A 19,031-nucleotide genomic window follows, 5' to 3' on the forward strand; every position below is an offset into this window, starting at 1 on the left:
TACTTGCAAGTTGGTGGGGACCTCGAGTTCAGCTTTGCTCAATCCCTGCATCGATCGAAGATAGCCTGCCCTGGAAAGAAGTTGTAAGATGACGATCTTTTGGGTGAAGATCGGTCACAAGGTCTCAGTAGTCTATCAGAAAAAAATAGAACCCTGTACCTTTATAAAGCTTGTGCTGCAGTGTAACCCAAGTTGCTGCGAGGTTGGCCGTTGGGTATGAGTTGAGTCGAATTACACGGAAAAGGGCTGAAAACGTGAAACAGCCACTTCATAACGTTAAGATTAGGCTTATTATTTCTCGCTGCAGGGTCCCGTCCGACAATAACGGGTCAGTCGTGCACTAACACGACCAACTTCTCTGCCCTACGACGGTCAAAATGAGAGATAGTCGGCCGCTTGCACTAGAGAAGAATCGAGGTCCTGGTATGGCTTCTCGTCAGTGACATTCATGTCCTTACAATATAGTTCGATTCCAATTAGAAAGAGGAAGGAAAGCCAAGCCTATAAGGCTGATCAGGACCATGTCACCTTGGCTTGTTTCGCTGCCACCACTATGCAAAAATTCCCGCATTTTGATCAGGGTTGTAGGGTCTTTTGGGATGCAGCTAAAATGGCCGACATGGTCCAGATGCGTTGTGCGTTGAGCGGTGGAGGTGGCGTTGCTAGTACAGATGCTAACCAAATTACGGATGCTCGTGTTGTGTTGTCCTGGAGTTGGTGTTGATGAAGGGTCATTAAATCTCTTGTCCTTGCCCCAGTAATTTAAATCTGCCTTACCATTACTCTTGTGAGGAAAGGATTAATTATGAGGAATCAACGTGTGTGATGTGTGTCGTCTAATATGAAGGCAAATCTAGAGCACAGTTACAACATTGGCCACAGCGAGACCAGATTTGAATGACGAGTAACAAAGTGAACTGTCTTTGTATGTTACCATTTTTAGCAAGCTCTCCGTTAATCCCACACATTGCTCATATGGTACCTCAGCTCAGGGCCATGTTTCCGTCCACTTACACTCAACCTCGCACCCAAACATCCATCTTCACCGTAGTCCCGACGATCTCCTCACAGGCGAAAGAAACCTTGAGTTGCTCACCACTCTTTGCGCTCAAACCGATGATCATCTCCTTGCTGCCGGTCAATCTTTTTGCGCTTCCTCGCCAAAACCAGACAAGTCGTCCGTTACCCCCTTCAACCACTAATGTGGTCCAGGGTACACTAGCATTCCAACTAGGTGTCTTTTCGTTGGTGAATCCGAGGACAGCTCGAGCAATCCAGAGTGACTCACCGGCTGCTTGAGTACCAGATACTGGCAAAGGTGTTGGAGTCTCGGGGGTATATTGACCAATCACTTCAAAGTCGAGCGTGAGAATGGGAAATCCTGCGACCTTGTGCAGCAGCGTTTGCCCAAAAGGTGGGTTTCGACTAAGAATTCGCTCGATGTGATAGAACTCCATCTTGGCCAAGTCCTTTATGGTCTTGATATTGGCTTTGACGAGCCTGTCTTTCTTCGCCGTACCAATACCCTCCACTTGCAGCAGATGGTTGTTACTCTTCTCCCAAACTCTAGCTTTCACACTCCTCAGCAAGTCGAGAGTTGTTTGGAGCCCTCTCCCATCACCCCTCTCCCCGAGGATGTCAGCCAAACATCTTAACACGCGGTCGAGAAGCTTGCACATCTGAGCGAGTTCTTTGTGTAGCTCTTTCCGAGCCTCCCCTTTCAGCTTGTTGGGCCAGCCAGACTTTGTGAGCTCGATCTGTACGAGAAGAATAACTTTGTGCCACGGTTTGGATATGAATTCAGAGATCGGAAATGGAATGCCTGTGTTTTCGTTGATTGCTCGGAAGAAGACAGTCTCATGCTTTTGGATGGGGAATGTATTGAACTCGGTCGCAGAGCAAGCTTTCTTGAGAAGGGCGAAAGTATCTGGGCTGCTTTTGATCTCGCAGAGGGTTCTGAAAGTTGACTTGGCCAATTGGTATCGTATCTGAATCTCGTGCGAGGGCTGTGAGGTTGGGCTTTGCGAGTTCGAAGCTGCCTCCTGTGGTCCCGACATGGCGCTCGGCAATCAATGTGACTGAGAGTAATATCTTTGGGCACCATAACAAGAGCAGAATTATGCAGCTTGCAAATTGGAGATATTCTTCCTTTTCTTGGCTATGTCTTGCCTTGGTAGGGAGCGAAAGGTGCACCTTCCTTGAATTACATGCCCACTTTCTCGGCCAACTGACACGGAAGGCAGGAGATGCTGAAGCACCTGCCAACATGTATCAAACAGCAGTCCAGAGCTTGGGACACAATTTATTTACCAGCGATTGCGGTCGGATTGGACTCATAATTTAGGGATTCTTTAGGGATTCCAATGTTGAGTTTTTCACTAATCTAGGATGACTGATCTGATCTACTCGAGAGGCCTACTAAGTCTACAGAACACCACACCAGTTACCTGGGGTTGACTCACTGCCAACATCGTCGAGAACTCCAACATCTGCCCACGCCTTCTTGATCACCTTGGCCGTCTTGTCATCAAAGAGCTCCTTTGCGCAATCCATCGTCACATCAGCAAACTCTTTGAACGTACACCGGGGCTTTATCTTGCCTGACCTCATGGCTGCCCACCAGATCTTGCCAGCCTTCTCCCAAGAGTAACCGCCAAATGCGTTGGACGCAAGATAAAAGGCTCGATTCGGGATTCCAGAAAATATGTGCACTCCTCCGTTGTCCTCGAATGTCGTCTTGAATTGCTTCATGTGAGCCACCTGCGGATCCTTGCCGAAAATAGGGTCGTCGTAGGCTGTTCCGGGCTCCTTCATGCTTCGTAGCGCAGTTCCCTTGACGCCAGGAAGAATACAGTCTTCGCCAATGAGCCAATCTGCGACTGGGGATTTTTCATCCTGGGCGTCTTGCTTGACCATGATGCCAAAGACATCCGAGATGTGCTCGTTCAAAGCACCTGCCTGACCAAAGTAATCGAGGGGACTTGTATTTGTTGTGACAGCATGAGTGAGCTCATGCCCGATAACGTCAATACATCCGACAAAGTTGTTGAGGAACTCGCCGCCATCTCCAAAGACCATCTGAAGCTTTTCTGGGTCCCAAACTACAAGACTCGTTAGTAAAGCTGTATTGAGAAGATGAGGTACTTGTCCCAAGGGCGACACATGCAGGCCCCTCTGAAATCACTCACAAGCATTTTCGTACTGTTTTCCAAAGTGGACAGTGCTGATTACATCCATGTCTTTGTTGTCAATGGAAAGCCACTTCTAGTGCTTTTTGTAAAAGTCCAATACAACACCGACGTTGTCAAATGCCAGGTTGACTGATTTGTCTTTTGACTTGTCGGCTTCCTTCTTGTTATCACGAATAAGCTTGCCGGGAAGCTTTTCTTCGTTTGAGCTTTCATGGATGTCGTAAATGGCACGATACGGAGGATCCTTGGGCGATGGCTTTGTCGAATCATGGTCTGAAGCCTCCAGCACTTGTTGAGACTCGGGCTGAGGTTCGGGTTGGGAACCTTTGACCTTGCCGATGATGCTCTCTAGATGACTTAGGCTTTCTCTAGCCTTGTCGCGAGTGCCCTCGTCGGCGTCCGACTCTGCAATGTTGCGCAGGATTTGAGGAGGGATTATGTGTTGTCGATGAGATACGGACTCCCTGGTCAGGAAGGATTGACGCTGCAGCATGTTAGTTGCAAGGTCTGCCTACGGAGTAGCAGAGAAGGTCCATGGCCTCCAAGTCTTAGGGTACAGAAATAAAAGGCCTAAGAAGCCTAGCCTAAGTAGCATAAGCTGACCTAGTGATTCCGTCCCTTGTACTTCCAGTGGCCGATATTTCTGATACCCTGAGGCCTGCTAGAATATTTGACCTACCCTGGCTTGCAAGATTCGCTCAGTGTGTTCGAGAGTGACCTGTGCCGATCGGCAAATGTGCTCTGCAGCCTTGCTTTGTGCAATCGCACGCAAGATGTGGGGAGGGACAGCAACCATGTTAATTATCGATGATTGTATTGATGATGAAAATAGGTGGGTGATGATGAAAGAAGAGGCTTTACAGATGAGATCAGTTTTCTAAAACTCTGCGGTGATGAGATGCTCTTTTAAAAGTGACAGGTCCCCCTTTCTACTTTCTGCTTGTTCCTTCCCAATACAAGACAACAAACTCACTGAATGACGACAGGCTGCTACGGTAGTAGGCAGGAACTAACTACCAAGGTACTTCACATACAAACCGATACAAAATATGTTCTGTCACCAATTGATCACAAGATGAAGCATCGTACTCCGATGTTTAGATACTAATATACAAGGCGGAGTGAGTGACCTAAGAACGAGTCAAACGTGACATAGAATACCTGAATTATCGTCTAAAATATATTTTCTAGACTAGATCTGACTACCATATGTAATATACCATCTACAGCTTGAGGGTGTTTCCAGCCACACCAACAACAGCCGCCTTGACCTTGGAAGAGCCGACAAGAGAGTACTTGTAGGGAATGTCAGACTTGGAGATGGTACCCTTGGGGGCATCGTTGGTGGAGCCACCAAGGTCGACATCGTTAACAGAGATGCTTCCGGTCTGCTTGGAGTCCTTGGAGATGAGAGCCTTCTTGGCGTTGCTGAAAGCAGTCGACTCAACAAGAACCTGAGCACCCATGCGAGAGTTGACACCAGTGACGCTGATATCCTCGTAGTAGTTGTTGAAGACGTGGACGGTACCGAAGCGGACAGAGGGAGCGCGAGAGCCAATGTTGGTCCAGTGGTTGTTGGCGTAGGTGACGTGGAGAGCACCAGTGTCCTCGGCAGCGTTGCTGTCGGAGTGGCCGACAAGAGAAGCCTTGTGGTGGTCGTGGAAGTAGGTGTTGGAGATGGTGACCCAGTCGGAAGCGTGGGTGACATCGAGGAGGCCATCAAAGAAATCCTTGTCCTTGGAGAAGTCGGAGGACAGCTCGCAGTGGTCGACCCAGACGTTGGTGGACTTTTGGATGCCGATGGCGTCGCCGTTGGCAGCAACAACGTTCTTGATGGCCAGGTTGCGGACGATGACGTTCTTCTGCTTGTTGATGTAGAGGCCAATGTTCTCGAGAGAAGCACCGGTGGCACCGACAATGGTCTTGTCGGACTTGACGCGGATCTTGTTGTTACCGGTGAGCTGGCCCTTGACGTAAATGACCTGCTTCTCGTCCGACTCGGCGGCCTTGCTGAACTCAGCAAGGGAAGAAACAGTCACGGTAGCTCCTCCAGCACCACCAGTGGTACCTCCGTTCTCAGTGGCGTAACCAATGTTGGCAGCATCAGTGATGGCAGCTCGCTTTCCGAGAGTCTTGCCAACTTGCTGGACGGTAGGAGTAGGAACGGCGCTGGCCAGAGCAGCGAGGTTGAGGAGACCGAGGAACTTCATCTTGGAGATTTTTGTAAAGTAAAATAATATGTCTTTTGAAAAATAAAGAGTGAAAGTTGGAACCAGTCCAACAAAACGAATGTATAAAGTGAGGAAGAGATGTAAAGGATGAAGGATAGAGAGAAGAAGAGTCGTAACGGATAGCTGCGAAGTCGTCAGTTATATATGAAGTGAAGCCATCACAACGCCGACTTCTCCATCGCCCTGATTGCCGAACACGCGAGACCCCTGAAACGATGGATTGTGATGTGCAAGTGTCGTTTGCTATTCCAGGATCTAAAACATATTTACACGAATGAGAGATTTCTCCGAAAGTGAAACAGGTACAAGCGGAGCGGGACTACCGGAGAACATGATGGGGTAGAACCTACTGAAGATACCTGAATAGGAAATTATCAGAATCTGACAGAGATCATCATTTCTCTCGACAAAGCTTGACGAGATATTGGCTCTTGTTTACGATGGAGTTAAAAATAAGCTTAATTAGATTAGTCTCTAGCAGTGACATACAAGTCAGATCAAGTCTACGAGTAAGAGTCAAGCAGAGACATATGGCATTCTGTAGATCAATCATTCGAGAAGTAATTTTGTTTACGTTGTATTCAACACAAACTCTTCATTCCGAGGTAGCACGTCTTCTGACATATGAAACACAAGTCTACATTCAAACTTGATCTTTGTCTACTTTGACTCCACACATCACCAGGGTCTCAGGTAATGATCAATGCACGGATACGCGTATACTCACCGGGCGCGTATTCTAATCAATCAGATTATCTTTCGATATCGAGGCTGACAAACATTGTACTTAGGGACAACTCCCACAACCCGATCCGATGCCGCAATGTCGTCGACAACTGGGAATAGACGCCGACAGCCCACTTACTAACTCCTGGTGACATGCCAATTAAAGTGTAGTCGCTTCCGATCCACGATCCTTCAGTCATATCGTCTGATGAGAAACCCTTGAAGCTTCTTCCGCAATCCACTCCAAGATCCCTTCACGCCGTAACTCTTTAGGTACTCTCGACAACATCTCTCGCACGTCATTTGCAGTCAGACCATTACAAGCCTTGACTACCTCCTCGAGCCCCTTTCCAAGATGATGTTCTCCGGGCCCAAGCACTACCTTGAGCTCAACATTTGACGCCCCTGCTGCAAGCCATAGAACCATCAACTTCACCCCTGGGTCACCACCAAAAGCACCACATCCCCAAAGACCAGTGAATACAGAATCGCCATTGTAGGATTTGAACCCGTTTGTTGCTTTGTTGATCTCACGATCAATGTTCTCTGGGTATAAATCAGGTAGGTCGTCGCTCGATGAGCGTTCGACCATGTCCATCTCTAGTGCATCCATAAAGACCAGACGTCCTCCTTGCCAAGATTTCTGGTCATTATCCGGAGATGACGTGGGATGAACCTCCCACTCGATATTGCGTCGTTGACCTTTGACATCCACCATTGCCCTCGCACCTGAAACGGTGATGACTGCATTGTCGGTCAGATAAGGTGCTACTAGAACAACAGGGTATGCCTCAGGGGCGATGCCAACGAATATTTCCTCCTGAGTAGCTGACTGGCCGAATCCAATGACCTTGTTCGATGAGACCACGACAGCACCTCCTTTTCCTTGGACGTGAGGGTGATGAGCATCTGACGTGTGGATATCTGTGTATTTGATCTGTACGGGTCTCAGTCTAGCATTTGTTAAAGACACTTGACTGCTTTGGTGAATCTCGTACGAGACAAGATTATCTGATCCAGCTTGGTGATCATCTAGTAGATCCTTTGCTGTGGGTAGACCCTCAAAGTATGTAGACAGAGCTTCTAGGTACATCTGCACTGCGATGGGATGCCTCTGCTCCGATGAGTACCAAATGCCCAGATCTTGGTAACCATCATCATTCCTCTGAGGCACTGAAGAACAGAGAAACTGATGGGCCACAAGACAGGCGACCTGGCCACGACTTAAACGGAGCGGAGAGTCCGCTTGAAGAAGCTCAAGTTGTCCGCTAGGGAAATAAACCGGAAGGTCAAGGGCAACATCTCGAATCCTGGGCCATGTGGTATTAAGAATCATGGATTCATCTCGATCTTGTAGGAACTTCTTCAGAAAGGCATAATCCCCATCTTGACAAGTTTCTGCGTTTGCGGCAATTGTCTGTAGCCGGTCTATGAGTTGCGTGATACTCGACACTGGAGTACTTATGAGATGATCGAGAAGCGGCCAGAATGGAATTTTACCCTCGTCGTCCTCTTCGACTTGTATGTTCTCGGGTAAGTCGCTAAAGCGGTCGAGGACTCGACAGGAAGTTGAGTTGGGGAGAAGAAATGAGGGAGGTCGAGATGACATTTTGATACTTTTGTTATTGGTTGTGTAATGCAATTTGGATGCCGATGTTTTATTTATATTGGAAAGGGATATAGTTGAGTGTGGATGTATGTGTAGTTGGTGATCTGATGTTGTAGAATATGACTCTTTGCCGATAAATTGACCCCACTTTCAGTATGTATCAAGTGATGTTCAATGGTGACATAAGATATCCAAGTCTAACTTGTAAGGACTTCTTGAATCTACAACCAGAGAATTTAAACTGTTTGTGACGTGAGTTGGAAGAGACGGATTGTTACTTGTTGATATATCTCAGACAACCTTGTGCAAGTCCTCTTTGCTGGCAGATCCCCTCTATCTACTTCCCTACAGGTATATAGATGTTGAATTTTGAAATTCTATAAAGAAATACCACACTATCTCGAAAAGGCATATTATATGTGGTCAACTCTTGCAGCTCGGCACGGTATATGCGAGTCTTAACCGTTGGAGACACGGGCAATTATCATCTAGGGTAGGAATTGCTATTGTTTGCCAGTCTTGCTACAGTTTCGGTGTTTATTCGCAGGTTTAATTTCTTCCCAAAAAATATTGTTCGAGTTGACGGATAGCAGAGTGCATAGTACGATGAGATTGGGCACTGCTATCCTGCCACCGCGTTCAAGCCACTACACATGACACCTGCACCCTAGCCACTGCAGCCAATACTAACTTTAACTGACTCGGTACACGCAGGGACAGGCTTGGTTATGCAAGGCTTGATCATGGAGGGTGATAACCTTTGCGTACCTGCATATCCGCTCCACACACACACGGACGAAGAAGCAACTCAAGATAACGTGCTTATCAAGATGATCCTTGATAAGTGAGAACCTCTTTTTGCTTATGTTGTACTAACAAGCCTCGGCTCGCACTGATATCTCATAGTTAAACTCAATCGACAGCCCTGAGACTCGATTTAGCAAACAATAAAAGCCACGTCTCACCACCAAAGACACCGCTATCGTGAGCTTAACTATTTACGTCTTTTCAGGCCAAGACTCTTCATTTCCCTCTTACGAGATCAGCCCCTTCGCTCACAGTATCATACGTACAACGCACTCTTGGTACCATTCATCAATAGTCTTATCTCTTTCAACTCATTGCCAATATTTAGCTCAACGCTACATCCTCCCTTGCCGACGATCCTTCCTCTTTGAACTGCCCTTGCATTTGGGCTGCTTCGCCGCATGCGGGCATCTTTTCTAGCGAACGCCTAGCCTCGTAGGAAATGAGCCAAGTACTTGGGCATCAAAAAACAAACTTCACCAAGAAAGAGCCAAGTAAATAAGATTGTGTTGAGCAAATCGATTGCTTTTTGTTTTCATTCTTTCGAAAAATCCTTCTAATATCTGCTGAAAAATAGGTATCGTGCGCATAAAATCTCAAATCCCAATGCTGAAAAGTAGTTGTAGTAGTAGTAATTCATCCAAGCCATACATAGTCTCTTTCCATCTGTCGACATCAATTCAGTCATGTCCATCTCTAGTAAAAACTCTTTCTCTCTTCTCATGTAGAAATAAAAACTCTCATCCAGTCATTGTCCGCAAACAGCCAAACCCAATTCCCTTGGCCTGTAGCCGAAGAAAGTTCTGGGTTAGGAAGCTGTGGACACAAGAGAAGCAGGCCCTCATTAAAAAAACGTTAGGTTTGTTGTGAAAAACGTGTAATGTTTGCTTGCCAAGAGCCCTCTTCCATGGTTTCTCTCTAGCGTTTTTTTATGTTTATGGCCCGTCTCTTTCTTTTTTGTCACCCTGAGTGATACGAAGAGGCTTTGGGGTTGCCTTGGCAAGCATTGTAAGGATCGACTCGAAGTAAGGGTGTGGTCTGCTCTCCGGACTCCTCCAAGTATTGTGAAATCTAAACAAGTGAACTTGTTTAGATGATGATCTGAGCAAGCATGAGACCTGCAAAAGCAGTGATCAAGCTGCCGGCCATGCGAGAGCCAGAGTTGACAGCGACGGGAGTGTCGCTGGGAGCACTATCAGTAGAGTCTGAGGAACTGCCACGGTCAACAGCGGCACCAGAGTTGACGCCAGAGTCAGGGCCAGAGCTGGCACCTCCAGTGGATGTGGCAGCAGCCTCATCAGAGACCACAGTGGTGCTGGCGACAGCAGTGGCAGTGGAGAAGGTGGTAGCAGCCTCGGTGGTCTTGGTCTCCTTGGCAGACTCAGTCTGAGTCTCATGAGTCTTGGACTCGTGCTCGGCGGTCTTGGTCTTGGTCACGACAGCGCTGGTGGTCTCCTCAACAGTGGAGGTGTGCTCAGCAGTCTTGGTCTTGGTAGGCTCGGCAGTCTTGGTAGCCTTGGTAACAGTAGTGCTGGCGCTGGTCTCGGTATCAGACAGAGTCTTCTTGACATCGATGCTCTCCCAGTCACCAGACTTGTCGGTCCAGAGGTACTCCTTGGCACCAGGGTTCTGGCCAGGGGCGTCCTTTCCAGCATAGTCGACGATAGTGACACTGCGGTAGTAAGCATCAAAGGGAGCCTGCTTGAAGTCTGTGTATCCACCAGCCCACTCTCGAGTTCCCTCGTTGCTGTTCTTACCACCGGCGACCCAAGTACCCATCTTGACCTGCATAGGAGTCTGGGGGAAACCAGCAGCGCCCTTGGCATCGGCAGCGTTGAGAGTTCGGACAACGGCGTCGTCAATGAGCCAGTCAATCTTGGTGGATGTCCACTCAATAGAGTACTTGTGAGTAGTGCTCAGGGGAGCAGAGACAGGATGGTACTGGGCACGGTCGTAGGTGGTGGTGTCACCCTTGCTAAAGTAGTTGGACTGAACCTGAGCATCATCACCTCCAACCCACTCCCAGTCGACCTCGTCGAGATCATCGGACTGAAGAACGGCGCTGGTGACGATACCCTGACCCTTGGCGGCCTGGACTACAACGTCGACACGGCCGAAGAAGAGGTAGTTGTCTGATCGGATTGTCGGAGCCTCGGTCTCCTTGTTGATGCGGAAAAGAGCGCCTTGCTCGTTGTACTTGAGTTCTGTGGCAATCATGTTGTGGAAAGCACCGCATTCGCCCTTGGCAAAGTCACACTCAACCTTGGTGTCTCCAAAAGCTGGGTCGGCAGGGCAAGCTATGAAGCGTTAGTATGTATCGAGCTTATGAGATGAAAAGCTGACTTACTCTTCTTCAACGGGTTGCAGTCAGTAAATGTTTGTGCGGAAACCATGCCAGCGCAGGCCAAAGCCATGGCGGCGGTAGTGAAAGCTTTTGAGAGCATTGCTGCTGTTGTGTCTGTGTGTATTGTATATGTGTTGCTTATATATTCGAGCTGTGGTCGAGCAGTGTCTGAGCGAGAGAGACAGCGACTTGTATGAGTGATAGTTGTGTGTATTCCTCTTGAGCGATAGTGATTCAATATCTGAAATGAGAGTGTTTTAAAGAAAACGGAAAATGAGTATTAAAAGCGTATGAGTGATGATAGACAAATAGATAGATATAATTACAAAGCTCGGAAAGAAAACGAGGGAAGAGTCAATGTTTTAATGGTAAACGCCTTTGGTCTCGGCGTCTTGAGACAAGACAAGACTAGTAGGCAAGACTAGAGAGTCTGAAGGCGCTTCGATCTTGTGGATCTCTTCAACCCCTGCCCCTGGCCTGACCTGGACCTTGACCCTTGTAAGGGCCCTCCCGCCAAGAAGGGCCAAGGGTAAGCCCCCTGTCATGTCATGAGAAGAGAGAATCGAGAGACATTCCGGTTTCGAACGAGACTCAGAAAAAGAGGGAAAAGCATCAGATGGCTGATGGTCTGACAAAGGTACGTACTGTTGAAAGCTGACAGTTTATGGTTAAGCCACTTGTCGCTGTCAGTGGCTGGCACAGAGTTACACAACTCCCCTAAACTTTACTCTGTGTTATTACTGACTGACAGAACTGTACAGGTACATTGCTTCCGTGTAAGCGTATTGGCGAAATGATATGTTGAGCTTGGCTATCAGTCGCTTGGGCTGGTAGTCACTGGACTAGATACGAATTCGTACAGACAATCTTAGCTTCTTGGCTACATGGTCATTCAGAACTCAAACCCATGTCGAATAATAATCGGATTCTGTTAATAATCCGTGATGATCTGCTGAAAAGTGTGGCAATGTGGATAATGTCTAGACGAACCGTGCTAAGCCATGACGTCTTTTTTCTCTCGCCTTTCGTATAGCAAATTATTACACACCAGATCATGTTGAATGTGTATTGTCAGTTGCAGATTCATAGTAACGATATCCGTAGTCTACAGTTTCCAAACATCTCATGACGAGTCTCCAATGTGAAACTCCCTACCTCATGCAGAAGCCGGCCAGTCAGAGACGAGGAGTTCCTGACGATCACCCTCTTCTGACACGCACCGTCTTGAATTCGTCAACTGGTTTCGTACTGACCCTACTTGGGTCTGAGTCAAGGGAGAGGGAATTCCAGAGCATGGCAAAAATACGAAACTTACCAGCCTTGAGTAGCAATGTTGGCCAATCTTCTCGTAAAAATAGCTCCAATGTCCAGAGACGAAGTTTCTCGGCACGTTTGCCGATGGCTTACGGGCAATTCTGATAAGGGAAATGGGGAAGAACAGGGGGGCCCGATTGAGAGGCAAAGACAGACGGAGGAGACGAGGGGCGCAGACCATCTCGGCACTATCTTGGCCTAGTCTGGGCTGGACCCCTGGAAGCTGGGCTACTTTTGGGCTGGTGTTCATGTTGCGTTGCTGCAAGACAATCTCATCCATCCCATCCCTTAGATAGATCCCAGGGTCTTGGGTTTGTATCACGCATCAAGGGAGTCCCGAGTTCGTATGTGCATCAATCTCAGCTTTGACTCTTGGGTTGGCCATCTCCATAGAGACAGGAAACCAAACACGAGATGATCAACTCTTGGCCTATGTCACTAGGAACTTGACCAATCCCTTGGGTCCCCTCGTATACCAACTGGACGTCAAATTACTTTGTTGTCTTGGCAGAACAATGCACTATCAGAGCGCCATACTATCTTGGTGGACGACTGTTAGTAGAGTCGAGCCGAGCACAGAACAACTTCATCTTATTTCCCCCACTGCTAGTCAGTAAAATTCCCCATATCTCTTTCACTTTCAGTCTGTTCTTTTCCATTCACCAACGGTTCAGTCCGAAAACGACCCGCCTGGATGTCACTTTTCCGCTTGACATGATCCATCCAAGTTGGTACAGTAGCAGTGCTAGTTGGACATTATTGCCATTGGCATTCCCTTTTGCCAATAGACCGACCACTGGAGAAAATCACGAGTTATGGTAACTGTAGATCACAGCCTGCGCCACAATCAATTTCTAATTTTACTCTCTATTCTGGCCAGTCTAGGTTAGCTTTTGTTTCCATGTCACCTGGACCTACGGATACAGCAGTCATCTCTAGTCTAGTCCAGTCTAGCCTAGGTCATCCCGAGCTCTAATCCAAGTTGAGCCTCCTCACTACACATGTAACGTTGGGCTGAGGCTGGATCTGGGGTCGCTTGATGGATGGTCCCTGAATATCTGTCAAGTGCGTGCTGTTGACTAGTTGCATGATTGACAGTTTATTACAGTAGAACTTAATATGTTGGTTGAGGCCCAACTCTGCCGTTGATTGATGATGCTATGTAATGGCATCACTCTATTTGTTTCTCTTAGCTCATCCTTTGTTTCACTTTGTCACAAATTCCTCATTCCTTATAAATTGTATTGTTTGCGTCAAACATGACAAGGCCAAGTGAAACCGTGTTATGTCAAGACAGTCAAATCAGGGTAACTGATTCAACGATCAAGTATCCCATTAACCAAGACATAACTCTATTCACAACAAGACACTATTCGGATCCTTCTCTTGTCCGTCCATTAACCCTTCTCGTATGCCGAGTCTCCACTCCTTGACTTTTAACCGATCCTCAGTTTCAGAATTGGAGAATCTCAACGAATCATGTTACTAAAGGGCACTCAACCCTCTGAATATCCCTTGGGAGAAACAAACCCAAGCCTTGACGCGCGGTATTTTCAGAGAATTTTTACTGTTTTTTCCATGTGAGAGATTGAGATTTCCAATGTTGACGCATTGGTTGTGAATCACCCGCCACCATGGACCATATACGAGTGATCGACCTGTCAGTGTCCATCATTTGATCTTCCCTTGACGTTTGCGGTTATTCAGCTTGACAAATTCTTTCTGCTAGTTTCTAGAGCGATGCTTCTGTCAGTATGTGTCTGTGTCATACACTGTACAGTTGACGTCTGTAGATCATGTAACCTTGTCAAGTGGGTTGCACAAAAACCGGTACAGTACTGATTCAATGGCTGATGAAAATAGTAGACCAGCTTCAGTGGATATGTAGCCTAAGAATTTATCGTTATTTTCGTATAGTCTTCTCTTATTGCTTGTCTTTATATAACCCACCTGCTTTTACAGCCATCTCAACACACAGTCTTCGATCTGCTTCCTCAAAGGGGCATCAATAAGAGAACCACATATTGAAACCAGATCGGATGTTGCACTGTTCCTGGTGGTTTCCAAAATGCCGGTATTTGTACTCAAGTTTCAGATCCTACATCGAGTTCATGCACTCGTAACTCGAGACGAAACCCCCGCGTATCATTCCTCCTTCGAGGGTATCATATCATACGGATGCATCAATCTGAAACCCGAATCACATGACAATTAAGGTTCAGAGATTACTATGAGTGTATGCTTAATGCTTATTCGCGATATCTTTACGCTATTGGCTACCCTAGACCGATACATTATAAACGCTAACTCAATTGACAACCATGCAGACACCATCTAGTTGACTAAACGAACGATGCAGAAAGGTCTTTGTTAGATGCGGGTTGACTTGAAATAAATCATGCGGCTACTGCATAGCCCCAGGCCTGTGTTGGCTGGGTTCAAGGGCTCAGTGTCAACAATCCACGTTGCTTAAGCAAAATTTGTGTCAAACAAATAGGTCCTTTCCTTTCCAGGCTATAGAATATCTTTAAACGGCCATATTTTATCTTTCATCCAGTGTCTACAGGGGTTGGAAATCACCCCACTTCAGCTTCAACACATAATGATAGTCATGTTAGTCAAATATCGTATGCAATAATGTCCATGACAAGTGGGTATAAGTCAAGAATACATAACCATTCATGTATCTTCGAACAAGATATTGCACAATCTTTAACGCATCAACTGTCTAAGTAAGACTGCTTCTTATGAAAGATAGGCGAAAGTACGGACCACAGTGAAGACCGTCGTTGACGACAGCTTGCATCACCTCGATAGATTGAGTTAAAAATGTACCATTTATTCAAAGCCAACTTAAAACAGGTTTCTTTGTGAATATCTATCGCCAAGGCACGACGGTGCTACTATTATTGGGTAGTGACATAACAATATCCATCCCACACCAACACCATGCCAACAATCGACCACCCTCCACCGGTTCGGCTACTAAGATCACGCTTAAAGCATGCAGCATTCCTACCAAATCAACTGACAAACAAGAAACAAATCAATTCAATGTATGTGAGTCATTTGACAAACCCCAGGATCGTCGGGACGGAAACTAGCCTCGATCACGGCCTTCAACTCTGTGATAGTTCAGAGATAGCAACAGCAGATCGCAACTAAAGCATACTATTGTCTTTTTTACCGCCTTCAGTCTGTGCCTTGCATAAACTAAAGTAGTCTTGCATGCGGAGGGGAGGATGTCACGGCAGTCTGTGGGTAAGATGGGATGAGGAAGAAAGGCACCTTAGACACTAGTCAACTTTTCAAGGACACCATTAGAAATCAGAATAATGGGTTATTAGAGTATGCATTTTGTGTTTAGAGTCATTGTTAGTCTGCTATTGAACTGCTATCAATGGGAGTTGGATGGGGCTGTTTCTTTGTTGACTTGGGAAGCAGACCAACAAGATGCAACCTCCTTCTTCCATGGCTCGATCGACAGGAACACAAGATCTCAACAATACAGCTTCAAGACCCCGGCCTGTCAGAATATGCACGATTATGCAATGTAGATACAGATCCCGAGTGACAGCTGCACGTACATGATTCATGTATACATCCATGTCCGACTATGTTCGGCTATCTTGTCATAACCATCACTCACATCCAAGTCTACAGCCATCGTGTGACGCTCTAGACTACCCAAACTGCCTAACAAAGGTCCATAGAGGCAACCAAGTATCATCAGACCAAACAAAACCAGCCCCAAGTGGAAACAAAGTTATCAACCCAGTGGCGGGCGCCTCTTTTCTTGCATGGTTGCAACGGCAATCCCAGGAACCAGGCACCGCTCTTTCATCATGGACCACTAGCTTACTATTCTGACCGACTTTATCACAGAGCGTCATGGTTCCCGTTGGAAAAGCTTAAAGCCACTGTTTTGTTTTCTCTTTCTTGTGTTCTGATGAGACGGTTAAAGGACTTAACGCCACCAGAAAACAGATCCGTGGCGTTTAGGGCAGACCGTTTTGAAACAGAAAAGAAGGCCATACTTAGGATAGACTTAGTGTCAGGGGTCATGACGTTTCTCATTGGGGAGGGCCGTTTGAATCCAACGTCTGGGGCGCTGAGAGGACGCCGGATTTGGTCAAAGGCGATGAAATGGCGGACTCTTTCTTTTTGTTCTAGAAGAGTGTGTGTGTGATGTAAGTCATTCGATCGTATGGTGTAAGTGAGAAAGAAAGAGTCGTGGTTGTTTGATAGAAAGAAAGAAATAGTATATATGGTTCATGGGACCGGGGTCCTTTTGGCTCATCATCATCACTCTCTTGTTCAGCCATTCATTCACTCACTTCTTTCAAAATGGCCTGGTCGAAGTCTTTCGTTCTTTTGATCGCCTCTTACAGCGTTACTGGGGTTCAAGCAGGCCCATGCAAGCCTCGCTCGCCCAGTTACACTATCTCTACCTATCCGGTACCCCAGTCACTCTCTTCCAAGACCACCACTGTCACTTCTTCAGTTACAATAGTCACTTCTGTGCCTTGCTATGGCCCAGGCTGTGTTATACCATGCTACGGCCCGGGCTGTAGCACTACCACATTCGTTTCTGCAAACACCAAGCCCGCCTCGACACTTTGCTATGGCCCAGACTGTAGCTCCAACACTCTCGTTTCGACTGCTACTTCAGTTCCTTGTTACGGCCCATCTTGTAGTATACCGTGCTACGGCCCGAACTGCAACTCTGGCAGTTCATCTACTACACTCGTTTCTGCAAACACTCAAACTACTTCTGTACCATGCTATGGCCCAGACTGCAGTTCCACCACTCTTTCAAAAACCACCGGTCTCTCTACCGGGACAGCTTCCTCAGGCACCACAACCATACCCAATGGCTCTTCCACGATATCTTCTTTGTCCACTTCTGGCATGACCAACACACAATCCACTACCAACACTGAGACAACAAAGGATACTTCTGTTACTACCAAGGGAAGCTCTACCACAACTGAGCGCACTGACACTGCTTCAACACAAACTGGTGCTTCCAGCACAACCCAACAGACCTCTATTGCTACCACATCTGCTACAGGATCTGGTACTACAGAGACTAACACGCTCTCTACAAACACTGGAAGCACACTTACCGCAAAGACTGACACCACTGGATCAGCCTCTACCAACACTGTCTCTACCGGCACTGAAAACACTCTCACTACGAAAACCGACACCACGACTGGAACAGCTTATACCAACACGCTCTCTACAAACACGATCTCTACCAACACAGTCACTACAGGTACATTCTCCACAAACACTCTTTCCACAAACACAGTCTCTACAAATACTGGAAATACCCAGACCACAACTGGATCGGCTTGTACCAACACACAAAGCAGCTCGGCTACAGCGAGCACCACAACAGGATATGATACTTTCACTACTACAAACACTCAGACCCAAACATCGGTGACGACCACCGGCAGTGGTACTTCCCAGACCTCAGGGTCAAACACTTCTGGTTCTACCACCGGAAACGATACTTCCATGGCACAGTCTTCACAGACCACTTCTATTCCCTATGGTCCTAGTGCTTCAACAAACTCCGGTAGTTCCTCGGTCGCTACCCAGACTACAACTGGATCAGCATCTTCTACTACCGGTGCTTCATCGTCTACAGCCGGATCTTCGACTCAGACTGGCGGTTCTACTACAACCGGGACTGTAACTTCCATAACTGGTGTTTCATCATCTACTGGCAGTTCATCGGTTGTTACAACTCAGACTGTTTCCACAACTGGATCTGCATCTTCTGGATCTACCACTACTGGTGGCTCCTCTACTACCGGAGGCTCTTCGTCCAGCGGTGGCTCTTCAACTCAGACTGGAAGCTCTACTACAACTGGATCTGCGACTGCCCAGACTGATACTTCAACAACTTCTGGAATCTCTTCAGGTTCTTCAACTGGACCTGCGTCTTCCACCACTGGTGCTTCGACATCTACTGGTGGAACTTCCAGCCAGACTAGTGGTTCTACCACACAGTCCACTGGAACCACTTCCACAGGAGCAAGCACATCTGCATCAGTGCCCTATTCGGTACCTAGTGGAACATCCAGCGCTTCAACTTCACAGTCATCAAACACTTCTCAAAGCTCAGATGCTTCCTCCACAACTGGCTCCGCGCCTTCAACTACCGCTTCCCAGCCCACAAGCACCAAGGTTACCTCAACAACCGCCTCAGGATCATCCACAATCACATCCAACCCATACTCCGTCCCAACAACCATGTCAACCAAGACCACATGTGGAACATCATCAGCAACATCAGGCTACCCGCCACCAAAGCCAACTTGCTTCCGCTACACTCTCGTCGAGAACCCTCCCAGTCCCTCAAAGTGCGGCAACACTGGTCTCGGTGGTGGTAAGAAAGCCAATGTTCTCGGAAACGGTGATGCAGACAGCGTCGAGGCATGTGGAGAGAGCTGTGGTCAGATGAAGGGATGCAAGGCTGTTGTCTACGGCTACAAGGAGTCTGATTATAACAAACCTTACTGCAAGCTGCTCGATGGACCTCAGGTTCGTGATGCCGGAGATGATACGGCGTGGAGGTGGTATGATATGTCTTGCTTTAACCCAGATTGTGTCGCTCCACCTGGATATGAATGCGGTTATTAGATGAGTTTGGCATTTTTAACTAGTTTTTATTTTGTTTAGCCATGGCGTTTTGTATCTTTCATATACCGGTTTATCATTAGAACATATACTCTTTTACGGTTTACTTTTGAATGTCAAGATCCTATTCCGCGCAATGTCTCAGTGATCGA

The 19,031-nt window shown here is 47.2% G+C and overlaps 7 protein-coding genes across 7 annotated transcripts, besides 1 other annotated feature; 1 reads left to right on the forward strand and 6 right to left on the reverse strand.

The window, feature by feature from the left end:
- Nucleotides 1–1,016: 1,016 nt before the first annotated feature.
- Nucleotides 1,017–2,057, reverse strand: FPSE_09689 (uncharacterized protein; the record flags this gene model as incomplete). The annotated part of the gene is made up of 1 exon (XM_009262806.1): nt 1,017–2,057. The coding sequence occupies one exon, from the start codon at nt 2,055–2,057 to the stop codon at nt 1,017–1,019; it is 1,041 nt and encodes a 346-aa protein (XP_009261081.1).
- Nucleotides 2,058–2,424: 367 nt separating this feature from the next.
- FPSE_09688 (uncharacterized protein) lies at nt 2,425–3,237 on the reverse strand (the record flags this gene model as incomplete). The annotated part of the gene is made up of 2 exons (XM_009262805.1): nt 2,425–3,101; nt 3,189–3,237. The coding sequence occupies 2 exons, from the start codon at nt 3,235–3,237 to the stop codon at nt 2,425–2,427; spliced, it is 726 nt and encodes a 241-aa protein (XP_009261080.1).
- A 27-nt stretch (nt 3,238–3,264) lies between these two features.
- FPSE_09687 (uncharacterized protein) lies at nt 3,265–3,987 on the reverse strand (the record flags this gene model as incomplete). The annotated part of the gene is made up of 2 exons (XM_009262804.1): nt 3,265–3,675; nt 3,871–3,987. The coding sequence occupies 2 exons, from the start codon at nt 3,985–3,987 to the stop codon at nt 3,265–3,267; spliced, it is 528 nt and encodes a 175-aa protein (XP_009261079.1).
- Nucleotides 3,988–4,414: 427 nt separating this feature from the next.
- On the reverse strand, nt 4,415–5,401 carry FPSE_09686 (uncharacterized protein; the record flags this gene model as incomplete). The annotated part of the gene is made up of 1 exon (XM_009262803.1): nt 4,415–5,401. One exon carries the CDS (start codon nt 5,399–5,401, stop codon nt 4,415–4,417), a length of 987 nt encoding a protein of 328 aa, XP_009261078.1.
- Nucleotides 5,402–6,344: 943 nt separating this feature from the next.
- FPSE_09685 (uncharacterized protein) lies at nt 6,345–7,757 on the reverse strand (the record flags this gene model as incomplete). Its single annotated transcript, XM_009262802.1, has 1 exon — nt 6,345–7,757. One exon carries the CDS (start codon nt 7,755–7,757, stop codon nt 6,345–6,347), a length of 1,413 nt encoding a protein of 470 aa, XP_009261077.1.
- A 1,896-nt stretch (nt 7,758–9,653) lies between these two features.
- On the reverse strand, nt 9,654–11,008 carry FPSE_09684 (uncharacterized protein; the record flags this gene model as incomplete). The annotated part of the gene is made up of 2 exons (XM_009262801.1): nt 9,654–10,861; nt 10,912–11,008. 2 exons carry the CDS (start codon nt 11,006–11,008, stop codon nt 9,654–9,656), a joined length of 1,305 nt encoding a protein of 434 aa, XP_009261076.1.
- A 2,148-nt stretch (nt 11,009–13,156) lies between these two features.
- Nucleotides 13,157–13,181: a microsatellite.
- A 3,388-nt stretch (nt 13,182–16,569) lies between these two features.
- FPSE_09683 (uncharacterized protein) lies at nt 16,570–18,882 on the forward strand (the record flags this gene model as incomplete). The annotated part of the gene is made up of 1 exon (XM_009262800.1): nt 16,570–18,882. One exon carries the CDS (start codon nt 16,570–16,572, stop codon nt 18,880–18,882), a length of 2,313 nt encoding a protein of 770 aa, XP_009261075.1.
- Between the last annotated feature and the right edge of the window lie 149 nt (nt 18,883–19,031).

Source organism: Fusarium pseudograminearum, chromosome 4 (genome assembly GCF_000303195.2).
Source record: "Fusarium pseudograminearum CS3096 chromosome 4, whole genome shotgun sequence".
In the NCBI taxonomy this organism is placed as follows: Eukaryota; Fungi; Ascomycota; class Sordariomycetes; order Hypocreales; family Nectriaceae; genus Fusarium; species Fusarium pseudograminearum.